The sequence below is a fragment of the Phocoena phocoena genome, chromosome 1 (genome assembly GCF_963924675.1).
Source record: "Phocoena phocoena chromosome 1, mPhoPho1.1, whole genome shotgun sequence".
NCBI classification, from domain to species: domain Eukaryota; kingdom Metazoa; phylum Chordata; class Mammalia; order Artiodactyla; family Phocoenidae; genus Phocoena; species Phocoena phocoena.
Window position 1 is genome coordinate 53,089,501 of NC_089219.1, and position 17,629 is coordinate 53,107,129.

The window sequence follows — 17,629 nt, forward strand, 5'->3', positions numbered from 1 at the left end:
TCTAGAACTGAAACTGCCTCTGTCTCTTTAATGAAGTGAGTGATCGTTGCATTTTTAAAAATAACTATGTTAAGTACAGACTATTTTCCAGGCAATGTGTTTGCCCTAGATGATGTAATAGAGAGTAGGAAGGACATGAGTTCTGTCCTTGGAGTGCTTACCATTTGAGGGGAAGACAGATTTGAAGCAGGTGTGCATACAAATCAGGTACATTTTGAAAGAAAACAGATTTATGATCATTGACAGGTGCTGTGAGCATATAGTAGAGGTCCTGGAAAGCTTGTTTCAGGAGATGACATTTATGGTGAGCTATGAAGGAGAAATAGGAAAAAATCAGACAAAAGATTTGGGCATGAAGCATGCAGAGCAGAAGAGAAGATAAGAGAAGGCCATGAGGTGGATGGAGCTTGGCTCAGCTGAGAAATGGAGAGGAGGCCTGTGTAACTGGGTTGGATCAGAGTGAGAAAGAGAAGGGAGAACCAGAAAAGGCCAGAGGTGGGAGCTGGGGCCAGATTGCTCAAGGCCTTATAGCCTCCCTAACAATTTTGAACTTGATCCTAAGTGCAGTAAGGAGCCATAGGAGGATTTTAAGCAGGAGAAAGAAATATAATCAGATTTATGTTTTAGAACCATAATGACTGCTGGGTGAAGAATGGATTGAACAGAGGATGAAGAGTGTAAGTAGGGAGACCAAATAGGATGTTCTTAAATATATTAATTCAGGTGAGAAATGATGATCACTTGTACTAGGATAGGATGGAAAGAAGTGCAAAGATTCAAGATACGTTTTGAAGGTAGGATCAGTAAGACTTCTTGATGGATTAGGTATACAGTTGAGCAGTGAGAGGCTTCAAAAATGACTTTTAGGTTCCTAGTTAAACAACTGGGTGAATACTGTTGATATTTACTAAGGTGGAGAGGAAGTTGACTGTGGAACCCTCTGGGAACTGAGCGGGATAAAGAGCTTTATTTTATTTGAGATGCATCTAAGACATCTAGTGGAGATGTAAAGTGGGAGTTGGATATGCAGATCCTAGGCTCAGAAAAAGATCCAGGCTAACTGTGAATTTGGAAGACATCAATATATAGTCTTTGAACTCAAGGGAATAATTCATGTAGTTGAGGTTATTGAACTCACACTGGAGGAGAAGGATGGGTGGGGTATAAATTTTAAAAAGAAAGGCATTTCAGGTAAAGGCAGTGATATGATTAAAGCCTCAAAGTAGGAAAGACATCGACTGATGGGTCTTTTTCCAATTGGTGAGACATACAAAATAAAATGGGGTAAAATAGATTTGAGTGCCCTCCTAAGTCAGATAGTGGCTATCCTATGTACACCGGACAAGAGATCTGTGAACAGTCTTAAATCTTTGCACACCAGTAAGAAGCTTCTTTGGTTTATATTGTGAAACCTAAAGTCAAACTTCACATAAATCTTGAGATAACTATTTTGGTTGTGTGTCACGAATGAACAGTAAAGGATAGATTTCCCACAGAAACACTGCTTACCTACCATTTGCTAGTAACATAGTGGAAATAGCCCAAATCACCAGAACTGGTATTCTAGGAGCTGTTCTGTGCCTGTCCTCCTGGTAATGAAGTTTTAGCTCCCACCTCCTCTGCTCCAATTAGACTCCTTCTCACACAGTCCGCCCATGCGGGGACTGTCATATACATCCCATCATCCTTCATCTGGCAGAACAAATTTAGAAGGCAAATGAGGAGGCTGGGAACCTTTCCAGTTCAAAGAACAAAATGCTCCAGACATTAATGGGACCTAGAGGTTGCACACCCCATATGAAAAATTTATACCCCTCGGTGTTGAAAGAGTTGATGCCTTTCCAAAAGTATCCTCTGCAGCACCTGACTTACTAAGCAGAAGTTGGCCAACTTCTAGCATCATCACTCTTTGTCACTAATTGTATCTTAGTATCCCTTGCGTAATACATCTGTTTTTGTACCTAATGGCTTTGCATGCTCAAAACCAGTGTATATTTACATTTTTTTTAAATTCTGTGGTGCTGTGAGTGCATTTTCAACTGAGAACTTAGGAAGTGATTCTAATTTGAGCCAAGAACTTAGCGTTTACCGTGTACTGATACTGCCTTTTACTGTGTACTGATTCTGCCTATTTTAACATCCACAGAAATGAAGATGCAGTCAGTCAGATGGCCGTTACTCCCTTTCCATTACCATCAAGTTCCCCATCTTCTACTGAGGTAAGATGGCTCCTAATTAGCTTAGTGAATGAATTACATGGACTTTCAGTATCTGGTATTCCAAACTCAGAATTTATTAGCTAGGGTATTTCCCTAATTAAAATAGGAAGTATTTGAGGCACTGATTATAAAGTAATATAACAATGTTAAAGAAACAAATTCGAACTTAACCATATGAGTACTGCCTTCCTCAAAGTTCCTTAAGGTTCATTCTAGATATGCAATTTGTCCTAACAAGGCATTTCAGAATTTATTAGAAAATTCTCTTTTTTAATGACTGAATCATACCTTTCTTTATGGTATAAAAACACTTTAATACTATGATTGCTGGTGTCTTTAAACATTTTCATCTATTGGTGAAGAAATTACTAGTACAACAAGATTGCTAACATAGTAATATGCTTCTAGAGATGGATGGATAGATAGATAGGTAGCTGGCTATATAAATAATCAGCTGAGGGATTCCCAGCTGAGGAACGTTACATTCTCTTCTCATTTTTTACTTATTAAGTTATTTTTAATTCCCTAAAATACTCATTTATTATAACTAATCAAACAATGCAGTTATTAGAAAATTTTATTTTCCTTTCCGTACCTCCTCAAGGAAGTTAAGTTTTATTGTTTAGTATCTTTCTATACTTTTTCCTTTGCTTCTATAACAAAAATAAACTATTTGAATAGCGTCTCTTTTAGTAAATATTTGATCACATGATACGTATTCTTTCCATTCAACAAGTATTCGATGAATGCATATTACGCGCCAGGTACTATTTTGGGTATTTAAAGATACAGGCATCAATAAAACAGATAAGTCTCCCTGACATGGTTCAGCTTACCTTCTAATGAGGAAATTAACTAGCAAATGCATAAATAAACTAAGAGAATTATCAATAGTGTTCAGTGTCTTACAGATAATTAAAATAGGGAATGTGGCTTGTGACTACTTTGATTGGTTATAGGGAAAGCCTCTTGGACAAGGTGAAATTTAAACAAGATCAAAATGATAAGAAGGAGCCAGACATGCAAAAATAAGGGGGAAGAGCTTTCTCTGCAGAAAGGACAAAAATAGCTCTCAAGCAAGAATAAGCTCGGGGCGCGTATTGGGAGCCCTGGAGAGTAGTGGGATAAAATGCAAGAGAGAGGGAGGGAATGTGACGTGGGAGGGAGAGAGGAGCTTTGTGAGTCAGAGTAAGAAGTTCAGGTTTTAGTCTGTGTGCAGTAGAAGCCACTGGAAGGTTTTTAATAGGGGAGTGAGGTGACCTGATAATATAGTCTACCAGGTGGAGAATGGACTAAAGGAAGGTAAAAGTAATACACCAGACGGCAGAAGCCCAGGCAAGACCTGATTGTGGTTAGATGAGGTTTTGGGGTTGGAAGCAAAGAAAAGTGAGCTGATGATTCTTGATGTTTTGGATGTTGAATCAGACTTGATTAAATGTGGGAGCCGAAGGGAACTAGAGAATCGTGGATAGACCTAGATTTTTGGCTTGAGCAACTAGGTAGATGGTGGTGCCATTTACATTTAGGCAGAAATTAAGAGGTCATTGTAGACTGGTTAAGCTTGAGGTGCATATTATGCATTCTTCTGGAATAGATTCTATACATTAAAAAGAGAAAAGGTGCTTTATTTTGCTTAATCTAATAGTCATATTTAATATGCTGTATTATATATTTTTTCCAATTGACAGACATTCAGATTGCTTTCCAATTTTTTGCCAGTAAAAGAATACCAAAATAAACATACATGTGTGATGTGCACACCTGCACACATGTGTATGTCAATCATTTGGTACTGGTGCTTGTATTTCTATAGCGTAGATTTCCCCAATGTACAATTGCTGAGGCAAAAAGTACACAAGTTCAAAATTTTAATCTGTAGCTACTAGTTACTATCAGAAAAGATTGTAGTGATATTGACTGCCCACTGATAGCCATTTAGCCACACCTTTGCTGGCACTGGGTATTTTCATTCTAACTGAGACTAGAGTAGGCAGTTAGCAGTGGTGGAAATGAGGGGCCCCAGAGGGGTGCTACTTCAGTTCAAATCCTAGCACAACCATACACCAGACATGTGAACTTGGATAGTTACAGTAACTTCTGTCCCCACTTATCTGTAGGGAGATAACAACAATAGTTCCTAATTCGTAAGGTTGTTAAGATTAAATGAGAGAGGGAGAGGAGAAGATATCTATATCTATCTATCTAGATCTAGTTATTTTGTGCCAGGCACATGGTAGCTACCCAATAAGTGTTAGTACTTAATTCCTAATTCTTTTGCGTTTATAGAATGTCATATAAATCCTTTTTGTTTTGGATGGGTGGGGGTCAGTATTTTAGAATAATTTTTTCTATAGTACTCTTAGTTATGAATGTTCCCATCAAAATAGCATCCGCTTGGAACTGAATTTTTCTTTCATTGCCCATATTTTTTTTCAGTTCAGTGAGCAACAAAACTAGCCTAGCATCAAATTGTAAATCTGCTATGAGATCCCACTTTTGTGTTTTAGAGTGAGTAAAGGTGTAGTGTTGGTGTCAACATTTAGTTTGAGAAGACCATTTCTGGGGTCCTGTTTGGTTTCTTTTGTTTACTTTCTGTCAGGAATGACTTCTAATATTAACTGTGTATTTTCTCTAGTTTATACCCAGCCAGCTGGTTTCTGCTGCCTTCCTGCTGACAGGACAGCAACTTAGAAAAGGATGATTGAATATAGTATATACTGTGTCCACTATCTTGGATGCATTGTCCCAAGTCCTATTTACATCCATACCTCTGAGAGACAGTATTTTTATTACCACTTTACAGAAGAGACTGGGGTCTAGAGCGGCTATGTAGCATACGCATATGCCCAGAGGCAGCTGTGTTATTCAGCATTACAGTGTATTAACGTGCTGTGCGCTCCACATACATCTGTTGATTTTCCCCCTTATGCCTTTGTTCCTATTGTTTCTTCCACTTGGGTTGCCTCCCCACTTCCTCTTTGTTAATTCATAACCACTAAGTCCATGGACAATTGCTTTTTGGAAGCCTCCTCCAAGTTTTCAATGACTCAAAATGAATAAAATAATGTATACAGATTAATAAGCCTAGTGCCTGAAATATAAGTGCTCAAAAATGTGAGATACTATTCTGATGACCAACTTCATCCTACACTGTTCCCTTTAATAATCTTTACTCTCAAAAAAAAAAAAATAATAATCTTTACTCTCTTCATAGTTAAATAATACTCGTGATTCATTTCAAAAGTGAAAATTGCCCTTGGTCCTTTATGTGATATCACTTGGGCCTATAGAAAAAGAGGGACCCATTTCTAAATGGGGTTATCAACTAGGATTCTGTCACTTTTCCTTCCCTCGTTATCTCCATGTTTTAATAATGTAGGACTGTGAACTCCACACTAAATTGTATGCTTTTATAGGGCCAGACTTACTGTCCTCCTGACCACTGAGTCCTCAGTGCTTAGCATATAGTACTTGCTTAATAAATACTTGTGGAATAAGTGAATGGCTTTTCTGCTGTATCCTTGATGCTTCATTTCACTGTTGCATACTTACTTCTTATTGATTCAGTTCATTCTGCCATTATTTACCAAATACCTGCTTTGCAAAACATAAAAAGATTAATTGCACATAGTCTTTACCCTCAAGAGCTTGTAGTCTTATAGGGGAAATAAGACATGTATGTTACTAGAACAAGGTGTCCTAAGAGATAAAGCTTTAGGAGGAGTTCACAGAAGGTGGATAGTATTTCCTAGTAGGAGAACAGCTACTTCTGATGGATATATTGTATTTTAAAATATGAATATGGTTAGATAAGAATGTAGGAATAGCACAAACAAAAGCACAGAAGTAAGAAAAATCTGGGTGTGGAATGGGGAGAAGAATATAATGGGTATGTGAAAGAGAGTAATAGAAGATGGGGTTGGAAAAATAAATTGAGGTCAAATGAGAGAGTCTTGAATTTAAATCTCGGAAGGTTTGGATGTCAGGCATTAGGCACTTGGAGCTGTTGAAGGCATTTTGAATAATGAAATTGTGTGATCAGGGCTCTACTTCACATAGATTAGTGTAATAGCAAAGTCAAAAATGTCTTGAAGTTGGAAACCCAATTAGGAAGTTACTGCTATGGTATCTCCTGAGAGGTATGAGGGCTCAAGTATACTTGGGAGGCAAGATATTTATTCCATTACTCGATAAGGCAGGCTGAATCTTTTAGAATATCTTTATAGAAGTAAGAACGTTCATTTTTTTCTTTTTTCAGAAGTTGTGCTTTTTTGAATACTAAGTGAAATGGAGCAGGCCTCATACAGAATGGAGAGGTTGATTACCCAAGGATTCCTATTAGATAATTTCCATTTTATCTTTACTTGTGCATTGCCTTTCTGGAATTCTGAATAGCCTTCAAGATATGCTGATAATTGGGAGTAGGAGAAAGAAATTTAATTTGTCACATCAAGTAAACATGACTTTGCAGAAAGAAATATTTGTGAACTTAGGCTGGCAATGAAACTAATAAATCATTTTGTGGGTTTTTTTTTTTTTTTTGGTTGGTGGGTGGTTACACCGGCCTCTCACTGTTGTGGCCTCTCCCGTTGCGGAGCACAGGCTCCGGACGCGCAGGCTCAGTGGCCATGGCTCACGGGCCCAGCTGCTCCATGGCATGTGGGATCTTCCCATACCGGGGCACGAACCCATGTCCCCTGCATCGGCAGGCGGACTCTCAACCACTGCGCCACCAGGGAAGCCCCATTTTGTGGTTTTTTGAAGAGAGTGTTGGTTTTACGACATATGGGGATGACAAAATTTAAACCAACATAAGTTTTATTTTGAAAAAGAATTTTCAATTATGTCAGAGAGGTATAGTTGCTGGGGATTTTTTGTAATTAATTTTGCTTAGTAAAATCTTAAAAGGAAAACAGTTGTATTTACTCTTTTGTCATGTTAAATGAGGAGAGAGGGTAGGGAACAACACTATGGAATGTTTATCTGATCAGAAGTGTTTTTCCAAACCACAATAACATCCTTAACTAATTTAACTTTTATTGATAGCCTACTCTCAAGTAAAACCTAAATTCCTACTGTCAATGTTCTCACTGTCTAGTTGGAGAAAACTATAGACAAATACTGGGTATGAAAAAAATAAAGCAGTACAAAAATAAAATAAAATTTATTATCACTTTATGTTGAAGATATTGGAGGAACCCAGCAGAGGAAGTTTAAAACTTTCAGAGGCTTTGGAAGAGACTTCTCAGTAGGGATTGAGTAGCATTTCTTATCAGTCCTTTTGTGGGGGAGAAGGGGGTAAAGTCTGTGTTAAATGTACAATCATGAGCCATGCCTTTTCCTTTCATTATCTGTAAAGCATAATTCACTGTGGAATGTACTGACCACAGTCTTCATGAGGAAAGGTCGTTCTCTTTGAGCAGCCTTGGCTGAGCTGGCAGCTTTGGACAGGTGGTTTGAAGATCAGCAACAGAGGAAGGGAACCCAGCCATCCAGATTAGCTGAATCATCTTGGGTGTCAGTGGGCCACCGTCCATCAGCCAGATGGTCTTCAAGCCACCATGATGCAATTGTGCTTTGGAAATCATGCCTGCTGACCTGTTTTTCCCTTTCCATCTGACTGATTCCTGTTTTTTAAGCTTCTAGTCAGCAGGGTATTTTATATATACGAGCCATTCTATTCTCAGAACAGAACCCACATTGTTTTTGTTCTGTGCTTCATTTAAGCATGAAAACTCTTTTATAAACGTTGGCTCTCCTAGGAAAGTAAATACTTTATCGCTAACCTCTTTCAAGTCCAACTTCCTTTTTACCTGACTCTTCTCTCCATCTAGATTTTGACTTTAAACCCTCCTTATGGAGCTATCTCAGACTAAACAAGTAACTAAAAACAGAAGAAACGCTTTAGAAGGGTCTCAAGGTACAGTTAAAAAGAGCATCAACTTTGAAATGAGACAGACCTAGGATGAATATAAAAATGAATCAGACCAAGGAGATGAATGAGGCTCAGATGGCAGTGTCAGGCATCTTTCCGTCTCATCAGGGAGATCAATTCTGTACATACATAATTAGGATACAAATGAGATGATGTATGTGACATAAGGAATTCAGGTAAACTGTTAGGTAAGCTTAGAGGAAGAAGAGACATCTTCCAGCTAAGAAGAAGGAAAGGATTTATGGAGTAAGGGGCATTTGAGACATGGCTTTGTATGATAAATTCTGTGGATGTAGATGTAAAGGGTATTCTTTTTTTGTTTTTATTCAAATCTTAAAGGATATGTAGATCATGTGCAACCTAGACTGCCTTCCCCATGTTTTCTTAAATTTTCTAAGTAAAAGCGTCAAGCAGCTCTTTTCTTTCCCACTTTTGTATTCATTTTATAAAGACCAAGAAGATCTCATCTCTTTTACTCACTTTGCTGAGAACTGTAAAGACTTCTCTGATTTTTTTAAACATCACTTTCCTTTCCCCAAGGAGACATATATTTAATTAGATGAATGGCATCAGCTAACCACCACCCTGGTGAAAAATCTCCTCTCATCTGGGACAGAGGAGTTGGCCATTTGCAGTGTTACTAGAGAAGCCACCTGTGGATTTGTTTTACAATCCAGTGCTACAGTTACAAGCATTGTTTCCATTATATCCTCCAGTTAGATAGCATAGCCTCCCCAGGGTCTCTTCAGGGCTTCCCACAGCTTACAGAACTAGACACACAAAGTAATCAAGGCATTAAAGGTTTTTCATCGATTATATACTGATTTTTAAAAGTATAATTTGTTTCTTCAGAATTTTTCTGTCTCTAGAACTTACCCACTGTCTAAAACACTGAAAATCTATATATTTTCAAGCTTTGTTTTTTAACTTCGGCATGTTTATATTATATGGTAATTTCTTGATTACCCAAAATTCATGGAGAGGAGGATGTATCTACTGAAATTTTCTGGTTAACAAATGCTAAAATGCTTTTTGTTAAAACCATGGTCTAATGACAGTGATTTTTTTTTTTTTAAGATTATGAATCCTGTCTTCCATAAGATTAGTTACCAACACTGAGTACTGAAAAGAAAAAATAAGAGAGAAACAAGAGAATCATTTACTTAGGGCCTGGAGCATAGTTACCAAGAGCATGGCCTTTGATGGTACTCTTACCTAGCTGTGAATCCTGGATCCGCCTCTTACTGGCTAGGAGTTCTTTAACATGTTATTTTAAATGTATCATTTTTATCATCCTTGAATTGGGATTACAGTGGTACACACTTATTTAGCCTTTTTATGGTGACTACTTGAAACAGGTCATGGACAAAGAACCTGTCTCAACAAAAAGCTAGAAACAAAATTAACTGTACCTGGTGTTGTGCTGATAGACATTTTACATGTTAGTGCATTAATCTTCAAGGCAACCTGATGGGGTAGTATTTTTAATTTGATATTTTTATCTGTACTTTAAAAACAAGCACAAGTTGACCCTTGTAAAACATGGTTTAAACTGTATGGAACCACCTATATGCAGATTTCTTTCAATAGTAAATACTATAGTACTACCCAATCTGCGGTTGGATGCCAAGGGACCACAGATACAGAGGGCCAACTATAAATTATACACAGATTTTCAACTGTGGGGAGGATCTGTGCCCCTAATCCTCACATTAGGGTCAACTGTACTCAGATTTAGAAAGTAATTTGCAGAAAATCTCATAATTCTAATTCTAATGTCAAAGTTGAGATTTGAGTTCAGATCTGACCAATTCTAAAGCCCATGCTACTTACTTTCTTGGATTTTTTTCCTTTTAGATATTTCTCATGTCTCTCCTTTATTGTTTTTAACATGCAGTAATACACACTAATTCTTCTATAATCGAACACTGTAGAAATAACTAATGCAAAAATTCCCTAATCCCTCGTCCTACTCTCCAGAAGTATGCAACTTAAAAAGTTTGTTCTATGTGCTTGCACATATTTTCCCTGCATTTATATCTACATGATGTATGGGGCTTTTTTCTGAAAAGATTGTGCTAATTTACATTTTTCAACGGTGTGTAAAAATTCCTGTTTCCCTACAACGTTATTAATACTGAATGTTCTTTCTATTCTCTTGTCCATTTGATAGATGAAAAAATGCTGTATCTTTGCTTTATTTTGCACTTCTTAAATTACCAGATTGAATGTCTCAAAATCAAAACCATTTCTCTACTAACAACCCCACCTGAATTTGTACTAATCCCAGATGGTGGTGTTTTAAAATAAAAATCCATATAAATACAATGCAAATACTCCATTTATTATCCTTATTCTCCTCTATGTGTCCTCAGAAAGCAAAGAAAGTAACTATAATATATAATATATCATAATTCAATTGAGGAGATGCCTAATGTGTTTTAGAATTTTAATGTGGCTTATTATTACCAGATGTCTCATTTACATTAAATAAATATTTTTAGGAATCTGCAGGAAAAAAGTCATCAAGAAAGCAAGTACTGCATTTATTGGTTCAGCCAGTATTTATCAAGTGTTTTCCATGTGCCAGGCAGGGTGCTAGGTACCTGAGTTTCACAAATAAACAAGATAAACATAGTCTCCCATCAAACAGTTTAACCTTGTGCAGAAGATAAACAAATGTCTGAGAAAGTTTTGGCTGGAGGGAACAGAGCAGCTAACTCAGACTGACTGAAAAAAAAAGTAAGTAGATTAGCTCTCCTCAGAAGATTGCTAAGAATAAGGCTGGGCTTCAGGTTTGGTTGGTCCAGTGGCCCCATTTTGTCATCAGAGAACCAGTTCTTCCATCTCTGCCTTTGCTCTGTCATTCACAGGCTGCTTTCCTTCTGGTTGTGGGATGGCTGCCCATGGCTATTTGCACTTCATGCTCTCTTGTTAACTTGGGAGGTATGGGGACTTCTTGCGGTTCTTTTAAGATCTACGAAGGACCTTTCCAGAAGTCTCCAGCAAACCTCTCTTGGTGTCTCATTGACCAGAACTGGATCACGTACCCATTCCTGACAAAATCATTGGCAAAAAGAATAAGATTAGCCTTAAGGCAATCAGGCCTTCTCTTGGGGCAGAGAGTAGGGATCAGCTTTCTCTAAGGTGTATCTCTGAGCAACAGGTTATTGTAGATACCATGGGAAAAAAAAAAAAAAAAAGACCTACTGGAAAGGAAGAAAAGAAGAAACAATATCCGCTACAACAATAAAACAAGCAACTATGATTGAGTATCTGTACTACAATTCAAGTCAGTGCAAGTGAAGAATGACATCTTTGCCATTTTCTTTTTAATGTCTCGTAGGATCAGAGTGTCACCAGCGAGGAAGACAGCAGTCTCGAAGCTTGTATCAAACAATTGCCTAAAAGTGAAAGCTCCAAACTGGTGAGAATACTGGGTGTTTTATCCAATGTTCTTTTTAGGGATGAACTGTGTATATTTTGGATCAGTTGTGTTTGCTTCTCTAGGAATCTTGATCTCTGAGACAGGGGAAGCTATTCCATATAGCAAATGACCCAAAGAACAGTGTATTCTCCTACTTTCTTCATATTTGAATTGTGCCGTCTGGGACTAAAGAAGCAATCTCTTTTAAATCTTGTTTAATATTGGGTTTCTTTAAGGCTAGGGTGGTGCTGAATTAGTTCTAGAGGCATGAAAAGAGATGTTAAATGGGTTCCTGTGTTCATAATAAAAGATACTTAAACTTACCCAAGGGCTAGAGCATTAGGAGAGAGGCAGTTTTAGAGAACTCTTCCTCCTTATGTGTCCTAACATTTCATATCTTGTTATTTAATATTTATGGAACTTTTACTGGGTACCACGTGCTATCCTGTGCTCTACATTCATTTTCTGATCCTCACGGCTGTAGGTGGCAATATTTTTCTTTTACGTGTGCAGAAACTGAAGGCTTGCTTAGAGATGTTAACTAACTTGCGAAAGGCCACTCACTAGTATGTTCTAGTCCTGGAGATTGATCTCATTCGGTCTGACTCCCAAGCCTTTGCTCATAATCTACCTTTCTGTTTTGCAGCCTAGCACTTCCAGGGTTAGACTGCAAGTGCTAGAAAGAAATGTGGGCTTTTTTTTCCCCTCTGTTTCAAAATATCTTAAGAGTCTCAAAGAATTAATCACTTAGGTGGGTCACTGTGATTTTATGACAGCACAGAGTCGTTCATTTTACTTCAGGGAGTTTGAAAAATCATCCATTTATCTTCTTTCAACTTTTATATATATATCAGGACTGGCTTAGATTCCATATCCTAGAAAATGGACTGATTCTTTCAGGCTGAAGGAAAAGGACATTTCAGCAAGAGTGGAAATTATAATGGTCCGCTCTTACACAAACCTTATGTGAGGCATCAAGAATAGTGGGACCAACAGATTATGACCATTGTTCTTGAACAAGACGTGCCAAAGTTACACTGTTCCCTTTCCAAAAGACAAACTGCATCTTCGCACTGAAGAGGAATGAGGAACATCAACAAATTTCAAACTCCAGCTCCTTCGTTCATTTAAAAATACTACTGAGACTTCCCTGTTGGTGCAGTGGTTAAGAATCCGCCTGCTCATGCAGTGGACGTGGGTTCGAGCCCTAGTCCGGGAAGATCCCACAAGCCACGGAGCAACTAAGCCCATGCGCCACAACTACTGAGCCTGCGCTCTAGAGCCCACGAGCCACAACTACTGAACCCATGTGCCGCAACTACTGAAGCCCACACGCCTAGAGCCCGTGCTCCGCAACAAGGGATGCCACCGCAATGAGAAGCCCGCACACTGTAACGAAGAGTAGCCCCCGCTCGCCGCAACTAGAAAAGCCCGAGCGCAGCAATGAAGACCCAATGCAGCCAAAAATTAATTAATTAATTAAAAAAGAAATTTAAAAAACCCCTACTAACTGGTTCTTTTTGGCACTGTTTCTCCAAAGATAGATCAAGGAAAAATATTTTAAAGCAACAGGGCTTTGCAAGTAGAGGCCCCTGATTTCATCCACAGAGGAAATGGTAAAAAGAGTGAGAACACTCCCTTGCTTGTTGGGAGAGGCAGGTAGTCCCACAGAGGCTCACTTATAGGCTGCAGGCAAAAGCCACCTGTCATCCACCCTCTATTCCCAAGAAGGCAACACCAGTGATGGGGCTCCAAGTGCCAAAATAATTGAAGAGCCCTACCCTCAGGCAGAGGACCTGAAAGACTAAGGATAATTTTTAGATTCTTTCAGACTGCATTTTAATAAGAATAAAAGCTTCCCCAAACCCATTGACTGGTATTTTTCTTTCTCCCCCGCCCCCCACCTCCTTCTCTTTTTGGTATTCTACAATTTCTTTGTCACCATTTCCAATAGAATATCCATTGTCTAGTCAACTGAGGAAAGATAGCCAAATTTGAACAACTTTTATAGCATAAATATAAATATAAGTGGCCTAGCATTGCTTAAGAGTATGTCTAACTTGAGCAAGTTAGACCTCACCAAACCTCAGTTTACTCATCTGAAGGATGGGAGTAACCAGGATGTTATGAGAAACAAATAGGCAATAAAGTATAAACATGTAGTAGAGTATAAGGTACATAGTTGGTGCTTAGCAAGTTCATGCATTAATTCAGAAAATATTTGCCAAATGCCACTATGTTCCAGGCACCGGAGACACAAAAGTGAACAAAATGTACCAGAATGCGTGCCTTCATGGAGACTCATTCATGGGTAGATGGGGGAAGGGAGATAGATAATGCATAAATTAGCAAATTATATTAAATCATGAAACTGCTGTTCTTGAGGGTAAAAATTTCATCTGGCTCAACCTAACATATTCATTATTGTCTCATCATAAAGTACAGTTGACTCTTGAAAAATGCATTGGTTAGGGATTCTGACCTTCTGCACAGTGGAAAATCCATGTATAGCTTATAAGGCCCCCTGTGTTCTGGGTTCCTCCACATCCACGGCTCCAACCAACCTCAGATGGCAGATTGTGTAGTATTGTATTTACTATTGAAAAAAATCCGTGTGTAAGTGGACCCACGTGGTTCAAACCAATGTAGTTCAAGGGTCAACTGTATTAATAACAGTTCCTCATCACTAGTCATCATTTGCTTGTTTCTATTGTGAGACTGGCACCAGCTCCCCTGCATTGCTGCACCATTCTAGGATGGTTGCTGGATGCACCTCGTCAGAGGACAGCATGTGATCTGTATGGGCCTTGACTCCTGTTACCTTAGTTTATGTCCGTTGGAAACAGTAAGCTCTAACCCTTTAAAGGTTGAATTTCTTGCTTCCTGTGGGAGCATATATCTCATCAGACACTGCTGGCCCCTACAGGAGAGACCAGGAGGAAAATACAGGTCTTGCTCTTAAGCAGCTTACCCTCAAGCATCAATGAGGATAACAGAATTTGTACCTGGAAAATCAGACCAGGCAGAAGTGTATTAAAGAGAGAGAAAAAAAATGTTACAGGAGTTCAAAAGTGAAAGGAAAACCATCTCGTTCAGGGATTAGGGACGGTTTCTTAGACTCTTGGCCTTTAAGGTGAACCTTTAAAGATGAGAAGGCGATTGACTACTGAGGGGTTCACCAGGTGAATCAAACAGTGTGGGTGATGTACAGTGTGCAAAGTTGAACGGTAGAATCACAGAACTGAAGGGACTATATGCTATGAATTATAGATTAACATATTCATCTTTTTATGTTCAGTGCTCAATAAATGTCTCCTTAACTACATGGATACACATATATACAAGGTGCTACCTATGAGAAACTATACTCCAAAGGGCTATTAAAGTGCTTCTCCAAGATTACCTGTTTTCCGAGCTAAGACTAAGCCATGAGTCTACATATATTCCAGTGCTTATTTCCACTATCCAGTGATGATTGGCTTTCGTCCATATCTCAGTAGTCCCCAGATTCACAGCCAAGGAGTTTATAATAACTTCAGTAGATATTAGATTTCTCTAAAATATTTTTTAAAAGGAGAATGACTTGTTTTTAGACAACTGATCAGGTGATGGTTGGTGAAGCATAGATTCCAATTGTGAGAGACTGGAGACAGGGAAGTGTCTGGAATCTATTTCAGAAGTCTAGGTGAGAGCCTGTTAAGACTGTTTTTTAAGCCTTTTGAAAGGAGCTTAAAAAAAAATTTTGCACAGAGCTTTGCAATTTGCAAAACTGCCTCATCTATTATCTCGTTAGCTTAAATATTTTAATATCTATTTTTTCTAACATGATATTAGTTCATGATTTTATTCAATTTTATCCCCAAAATAACCCTATGTAAGAAGTAGGGCAGGAGTTATTTAATCACTGACTTACAGATGAGATCTTAAGCTGCTTAGTGAAAGACCACAAAACTAGAAATTAGAAGAGCTGCACCTCATCCTGAAGGGTCCTTGTCTCCCTGGTATCTTGACATAGAAAAGCATGAATCCCTAAAATAAGTATTTTAATCTTTTGGGTATAAACCTATGTTTTTATCATGTTGGGGATATCTGTGTTAATATAATACACTCTTTTGGGGCAGTATAGCTAAATCATTAAGAGTGCAAAGATTGGAGCCATTCTACTTAGATTCAAATCCTGGTTCCACCATTTACTAGCCATACAACCTTAGGCAAACAGCTTAACCTCTCTGTGCCTCAGTTTTTGCATCTGTAAAATGGGAGAAAGAAACAAAGGGTTATTGTGAGAGAAAGGAGTTAATAACTATAAAGTACTAGGTAGAACCATGCCAGAGTACCCGGAATGACTGTGTAAGGGGGAGTTGTTGTTAATGATGATGATGATGTTATGCTGATTAAAGCATTAAGCGTCAGCCAGATGAGGATTAGCTGTTCTGAGTGAAGCATTACGTGTAACTTGGAAAACTGAAGTGAATTTTTTCAAACCCCAAAATGCAACTGCTGATAATAGATAGCATCTATTGAATGCCTGTGTGCCAGGCATTATTCTAACATCATTCACATAACAATCGTATGAAGTTAGTACTAGTATCATCTCCATTTAAGAGATGAGGAAACTGAGATACTGAAATGTTAAGTTGCCTAAATAATCACCTGGTGAAGCCAGGATCCAGGTCCATGCACTGTGAGGCTGGAGGCTGCATTCTAAACCACTATGCAGTACTGCTTCTCGGAGAGATACAGGTATAGAACAAAACTGAAGTCAAGGGACAGCAAGAGAGTTACACTGGGATCTGAACTTTGTGATTTTCATTCCCTAAATATAGAAAATTATAACATAGAAACAGGTAGATACTGAAATTTACCTTTCACATTGGTAAATGAAGTGATATAGACCTCCACGCCGGTGTTTCGTAAAATGGGGGAAACTAAAGCATTTCAGGAAGCTAACCTGTGCCAGGCATTTTCATACTGATTATCTTATTTAACCCAATGATGCACATGTTTTTAGCCCTACTTTACTGATAAGGTACTGAGGCTAAGAGATGTCAAGTCTGTTCCTAAGGTCTCACAGCTGGTGGGTGCTATGGCTGGGACTCAAACCCAGTTCCCTTTGCCTCTAAACGCCATCTTCTCTTCACTGTGCAGTTCACATAGCCTTTCTTGGAATATCAGAAGTATCACCGTGTGATCTATTTGTTCAAACAACGGCTCTTCATTGAGTATCTCTTGAATGTCAGACAATGTTGTGTACAGGGGATTCAGTGATGAGCAAAACTATTAGCACTTCTTAAAGGGCTTGAGATGTTCAAGGACAGGTGTTCACATCAGCTTGCAGTCTTTAGAAGCTCAGTATTTAGGTGGGGAGGAAGGAGCAAGAGAAGGAAAGGAAGAGATAGTACTGTGTTGTTCCTTTTTTTTTTATTTTTCCGGTACGCGGGCCTCTCACTGTTATGGCCTCTCCTGTTGCGGAGCACAGGCTCCGGACGCGCAGGCTCAGCGGCCATGGCCCACGGGCCCAGCCACTCCGCGGCATGTGGGATCTTCCCAGACAGGGGCACGAACCCGTGTCCCCTGCATCAGCAGGCGGACTCTCAACCACTGCGCCACTAGGGGAGCCCCTGTGTTGTTCTTATAAATATCTAACCTCTGTTCTTGCTACCACCTTTGGATCTCTAGCCTTGTCTGATTCTATAGTTTTCTGCCTTGATGTAAAACCAATTTATGTTTTCTTTGGTTCTTGTCTGTCTCCTTCTCCATGTTGTTATAGATACTAATAGCCAGTAAAATAATTTCAGAGCTACTAGCTTACAACAAAATAATAAAAGGACAAATAACTCAATTAAAAGATGGGTAGGGATCTGAACAGGCATTTCTCCATACAAATGGCCAATAAGCACATAAAAAGATGGTCAGCCTCATTAACCATTAGAGAAATGCACATCAAAACCACAGTGAGGAGATGGATAGACCTAGAGTCTGTCATACAGAGTGAAGTAAGTCAGAAAGAAAAAGACAAATACCGTATGCTAACACATATATATGGAA

At 38.7% G+C, this 17,629-nt stretch overlaps 1 protein-coding gene across 2 annotated transcripts in view; it reads left to right on the forward strand.

Annotated features, from left to right (window-relative positions):
• PATJ (PATJ crumbs cell polarity complex component) overlaps positions 1-17,629 on the forward strand; it is a 340,450-nt gene that overhangs the window by 240,480 nt on the left and 82,341 nt on the right. For both annotated transcript variants that reach the window (XM_065889002.1, XM_065889011.1), the window contains exons 29-30: positions 2,147-2,219; positions 11,501-11,581. In XM_065889002.1, the coding sequence (XP_065745074.1) occupies positions 2,147-2,219; positions 11,501-11,581 (154 nt within the window). The remainder of the gene's footprint in view (positions 1-2,146; positions 2,220-11,500; positions 11,582-17,629) is intronic.